The sequence below is a fragment of the Otolemur garnettii genome, unplaced genomic scaffold (assembly GCF_000181295.1).
Source record: "Otolemur garnettii isolate 467f Iridium unplaced genomic scaffold, OtoGar3 scaffold00018, whole genome shotgun sequence".
Lineage (NCBI taxonomy): Eukaryota > Metazoa > Chordata > Mammalia > Primates > Galagidae > Otolemur > Otolemur garnettii.
The window spans coordinates 24,622,273-24,628,063 of record NW_003852413.1 but is presented as its reverse complement, the minus strand read 5'-3'; the positions used below and the strand labels follow the sequence as shown (position 1 = coordinate 24,628,063).

At 40.1% G+C, this 5,791-nt stretch overlaps 1 protein-coding gene across 2 annotated transcripts in view; it reads right to left on the bottom strand.

The window, feature by feature from the left end:
* The window catches only part of FBXL20 (F-box and leucine rich repeat protein 20), a 129,637-nt gene that overhangs the window by 75,900 nt on the left and 47,946 nt on the right, over positions 1-5,791 (bottom strand). For both annotated transcript variants that reach the window (XM_023510965.1, XM_023510966.1), the window contains exon 2: positions 758-819. In XM_023510965.1, the coding sequence (XP_023366733.1) occupies positions 758-819 (62 nt within the window). The remainder of the gene's footprint in view (positions 1-757; positions 820-5,791) is intronic.

Below are 5,791 nucleotides of genomic sequence, written 5' to 3'. Positions count from 1 at the left end.
GGGTTCCAACCCAGTCTGGGCCAAAATAAAGAAATAAATAAAATAAAAAGACTCATAAAATTCAGATGATACATCCTATACATAAGAAAATAGGCAACAAATCTAAATTTTCTTTCGTTTTTTTCAGACAGAGTCTTACTATGTTGCCCTTTGTAGACTGCCATGGAGTCACAGCTCACAGCAACCTCAAACTGTTAGGCTCAAGTGATTCTTTTACCTCAGCCTCCCAAATAGTGGGGACTATAGGCACCTGCCATCATGCCCAGTTATTGTTTTTGTTTTTGTTTTTTTTGAGATGGAGTCTCACTATGTCGCCCTCAGTTGAATGCCCTGGTATCACAGCTCACAGCAACCTCTAACTCGTGGGCTTAAGTGATTCTTTTGCCTCAGCCTCCTAAGTAGCTGGGACTACAGGCACATGCCACAACACTCTGCTACGCCTAGCTATTTTTTAAGAGATGGTGTCTCACTCTTCCCTATTAGGCTGGTCTCAAACTTTTTTCCCCAGTTTTTGGCCAAGGTTGGGTTTGAACCCACCACCTTCAGCATATGGAGCTGGCACCCTTCTCCTTTGAGCCACAGGCACCGCTCAGGTCTCAAACTCTTAACCTCCAGATACCACTCATCTTGGCCTTCCAGAGTGCAAACATTACAGGTGTGAGCCACCTTGTGCAGCCCTAAAAATTTTTAAGTAGGCAAATATTACATACATACCTACACACACACACAGCCCTATAAAATTAGCATTCAGACTTACCGTAATAGAAGTTCTTTGGGAAGCTTTTTATTGATTACAGCTTCATCACTATTTGAGAACATCTGTAAAAACAAAACCATGTGTTAAGTGTTACAGAGTAAAAAGAATAGTGTATATTACAATCCCAAGTCATATTTTTGGAGACTTTTTTTTTTAGAAACAGAGTCTCACTTTGTTGCCCTCGGTAGAGTGCTGTGAAATCACGGCTCACAGAAACCCTCAACTCCTGGGCTTAGGCAATTCTCTTGCCTCAGCCTCCCGAGTAGCTGGGACCACAGGTGCCTGCTACAATGCCTGGCTATTTTGGAGACTCTTTAGGTAGAAAGATCTTTGAGGTTTGTAATTCATTCCCTATCTTCAGAAAAAGGAATTAATAGTAGTCAGAAGGATGACAATGTGTGTTGGGTACCATTTCAAGTGTTTTCATGTATTAATACTTTTAACCTTCATATCATCCCTGTCATTTTGACTTTTCATATGAGGAAAATGAACTACAGAAGCCTTATTACTATGGAGTGACTACTTTAAAATGCCACTAAGAAAAAGTGACTCCCCAAACCTGGCCAACATTTACTAGTTCAAGGAGGTGTTCAGAAATCTGAAATAGGGAACATTCACTTTCATGCTTTATAATCATGCAGAAAACCAGTAATGTTTCATAACCACCACCATATCATTCCTGATGCACAAAGTGGTCATTTAAAAAAATTAAACAAATTACTCACAATGAATACTTTGTAACAGAGCCACCAGTTCTTTCACAGAGGAGATCATGAATAAGCTTGCTAGCTTACTAGCTATATAAAAAAAACAAACAAATACCAATACCCAGTAAAAAGTATAGTAAAAACAACAAATAATACATGGTACAGAACCTGAGAGAAGTATGTTCAGTCTGTACTGTTAAGTACTGCAGAAATTCCTCTTGAATTCATTCAGTGAATATTACTGATTAGCCTTTAAATATCAGGCATTTTTCCAGGTAATTGGATTAAAAAAAAAAAAAAGATATTATCTCTATCCCTAAGGAGCTCTTGCTCTACAATGAGGAAAACAGAACTAAGCAAATAGTTTACTCACTATTAGAGACAGAAGAGGATAAGAGAACAAAGGATGAAACAACTAATCCTGCCAAGAAGAGAAGAGAAGGGAAGAGAAAAATTAGCCTAGCCAGTTCCAGGTACTCAGAAGCCTGAGGCAAGAGGATTCCCTCCTTGAACCCAGGAATTCAAGGTGGCAGTGAGTTAAGTTTCTGCCATAGGACTTCAGCCAGGATAACAGAGTACTCCCTTAGGGATAGAGATAGTATCTTTTTTTTTTTTTTTTAATCCAACTGCCTGGAAAAGTGCCTGATATTTAAAGGCTAATCAGTAATGTTCACGGAATGAAGTCAAGAGGAATTTCTGCAGGACTCTTGTCGTCAAATGGAGAGAGAGAAAAGAGAGAGGAAGAGAGAGAAGAGAGAGAGAAGAAAATAGGAAAGTAAGTACCAGGCGCACACAGTCTTGTGTACCTGTGGTCCCAGCAACTGGGAAGAATGAAGTAGATGGATCCCTTGAGCCTAGGAGTTCAAGTCTAGCCTGAGCAATACAGTGAGACATTGCCTCTGAAAAAAAGAGAGAGAGAGAGAGAAAGAAAAAAGAATTTTTTTTTTTTTTTTTAGACAGAGTCTTACTATGTCATACTCAGTAGAGTCCTGTGGCATCACAGCTCATAGCAACCTCAAACTCTTGGGCTTAAGCAATTCTCTTGCCTCAGCTTCCCAAGCAGCTGGGACTACAGATGCCCACCACAACACCTAGCTATTTTTTTGTTGTAGTTGTCATTGCTGTTTGGCAGGCCCAGACTCGGTTCAAACCCGCCAGCCCCAGTGTATGTGGCTGGCACCCTACCCTCTGAGCTACAAGTGCCAAGCCAAGAAAAAAAAATTTTTAAGAAAAAATTTAACAAGAAATACCTGCTTAATAGTGATCCCTGCTGCTTAAAGTTATTAAGTCTTTTTTTTTTTTAAGGATTTTTTTTTTTTTTTACTTCTGGGTAGATGCCCAGTAATGGGATTTTTTTTTTTTATTTTTGTAGTTTTTGGCTGGGGCTGGGTTTGAACCCACCACCTCCAGCATATGGGACTGGCGCCCTACCCTTTTGAGCCACAGGTGCTGCCCCAAGTTATTAAGTCTTAGACAGGAAAACACAAGATCTAATCTATATTATATTCAAGCTTTGTACATGATTAATTCCCAATTTTTACATGGCACATAGCTGGGTGGAAAGAGGACTATCTCCCTTGCAACTAGATATGCTCCAGTAAATAAGTCCCAGCCAAAGGAATGTGGGCTTGGTGCCCGTAGCTCAGTGGTTAGGGCGTCAGCCACATGCACCGTGGCACGTGGGTTTGAACCCGGCCAGAGCCTGCTGAGCAAAAATGACAATAGCAACAACAACAAAAAAATAGCTGGGCAGCAGGTGCCTGTAGTCCTAGCTACTTGGGAGGCTGAGACAAGAGAATCTCTTAAGCCCAAGAATTTGAGGTTGCTGTGAGCTCACACACCACAACACTCTACTGAGGGCAACATAGTGAAATTTTGTCTCAAAAAAAGAAAAAAGGTGGCTCGGTGCCTGTGGCTCAAGTGGCTAAGGCACCAGCCACATACACCTAAGGTGGTGGGTTCGAATCCAGCCTGGACCCGCCAAACAACAATGATGGCTGCAACCAAAAAATAGCCAGGCATTGTGGTGGGCGCCTGTAGTCTCAGCTACTTGGGAGGTGGAGGCAGGAGACTCGCTTTAGCCCAGGAGTTGGAGGTTGCTGTGAGCCGTGATGCCACGGAATTCTACCCAGGGCAACAGCTTGAGGCTCTGTCTCAAAAAAAAAAGAAAAAAGGAAAAAAAGATAATGTGTGTAATTTTAGAAAGAGACATGGCATGTCCTTTTTTCCTCTCTTTCCTCAATTCTGTACTTTGCATGTGGTGAGGATGACTGGAACTCCATCTTATAACATGAAAGTAAAAGCTATACCTTTTTTTTTTTTTTTTTTTGGAGACAGAGCCTCAAGCTGTCCCCCTGGGCAGAGTGCCGTGACATTACAGCTCACAGCAACCTCCAACTCCTAGGCTCAAGCGAGTCTCCTGCCTCCGCCTCCCAAGTAGCTGGGACCACAGGCGCCGCCACAATGCCCGGCTATTTTTTGGTTGCAGCCGTCATTGTTGTTTGGCGGGTCCGGGCTGGGGATTCGAACCCGCCACCTTAGGTGTACGTGGCTGGCGCCTTAGCCAGTTGAGCTATAGGTGCTGAGCCAAGCTATAGCTTTAAAGACAAGGAGAAAACTAGAAAAATTCTGTCTCTGACTGCAGAGACAGCATAGCAACTAAAAACTGTTTACATTTGGACTTTGTATAAGAGAAAATAAATTTCTATCATATTTAAGTCACTTTTTCTTTTTCTCTGACATATGTAGCTAAATATACAGAAGTCCACCCATCAGTGGTTTCAATTATTTGTAGTCAATAGACAGTACAAAAACAGGTGAGTAAAATATTACATACAAAAAGATAATTAGAGTGAGATACCACATTCACATAACTATTACAGTATAGTATTTTAACTTTTTAAATTTATTTTTAGTTACTGTTAATTTCTTACTGATCCTAACTTATAAATTATACCTTATCACAGGTATGTATGTATAGTAAAAAACATATACAGGTACTATCCTCAGTTTTAGGCATCCATAGGGGATCTTAGAAGAGATTCCTCATAAATAAGGTGGGGGATGAATTACAGAACTTTATTTTGATTTTAAAAGATACCTTTGGTTTTGCAAGATGAAAAGTTGTGAGGATTGACTGTACAACATTGTGAATGCACTTAACACTGCTGAACTTTATGTACACTTAAAAAAAGAGTAAACATTAAGTTTTATATTACATGTATTTCTCAACAAAAACTTAAAAAGTACAATTTTTTCATATTTTAGCATCTGTGAAATTAGTCTGTATCTTACAATTAAGATAAAAACACTTGTATATAAAAAATGCTGTATTTTACAATTCATGGCACATGAATTTAGTGACACCCAGTAAAGTATAACCAAAGGGAGGAAAACAATATAGAACCTAAGGACCATTTCATTCTTCTGAAACAGGCTCTTGCTCTTTTATTTATGCTTTCTTTCTAGAATAACTGTGGAACTAAATCTGTTCTGTGAACAGAAACAGATTCACGTGCATTGTACCTATTACCTACTGCATGAAGCTTTTCCCAGTCTCTTTAAGTAGATGTGCCTATTCCTTCTATGAAATCCCAAAGCACCCCCAAAGCTCAGAATACCAGTGCTGGGCTGGTGTGGTGTCCTTTATATCAGACTGTAAGCTCTGAGAAGAAAAGGATCCTATCTGTTTAGTTCACTACAATACAGTCAGCAACCAACACAGTGCCTAGAAATTGCTGATTCAGTGAATGTTATTTAAACTTTAGGGATCTGGAAGTACTCTAATCCCTCTTTTTGACCGTAAATTCCCAACAGCCGTCTATGGCTTTTTCACTTTATACCACTAAAATAGAGTGCCTTGCAAAAAAAAAAAAAAAAAAAGGCAACACAAATATTTAATAAATTACCCATGTAGCAAAATAAAATGTATATCATATCCGCACAACAACAGATAGATTGAATAGTACTACAAACAAACACCACAACAATTAAAGTATGTGATGAAACAAAAGTTTGGAGACCCAATTTACACCCCATTTATTATGAGGCTTCCAATGATAAAGAAGTTTCTTGTTTAAAAAATTTTCTTTTTTAAATTTCTTGCTCCAGGATTGGCACCTGTGGCTCAAGTGGCGAAGGTGCCAGCCACATACACCAAAGGTGGTGGGTTCGAATCCAGCCCCATCTTGCCAAACAACAATGACAGCTGCAACCAGAAAACAGCTGGGCGTTGTGGCAGGTGCCTGTGGTCCCAGCTACTTGGGAGGCTGAGGCAGGAAACTCGCTTGAGCCCAGAAGTAGGAGGTTGCTGTGAGTTTTGATGCCA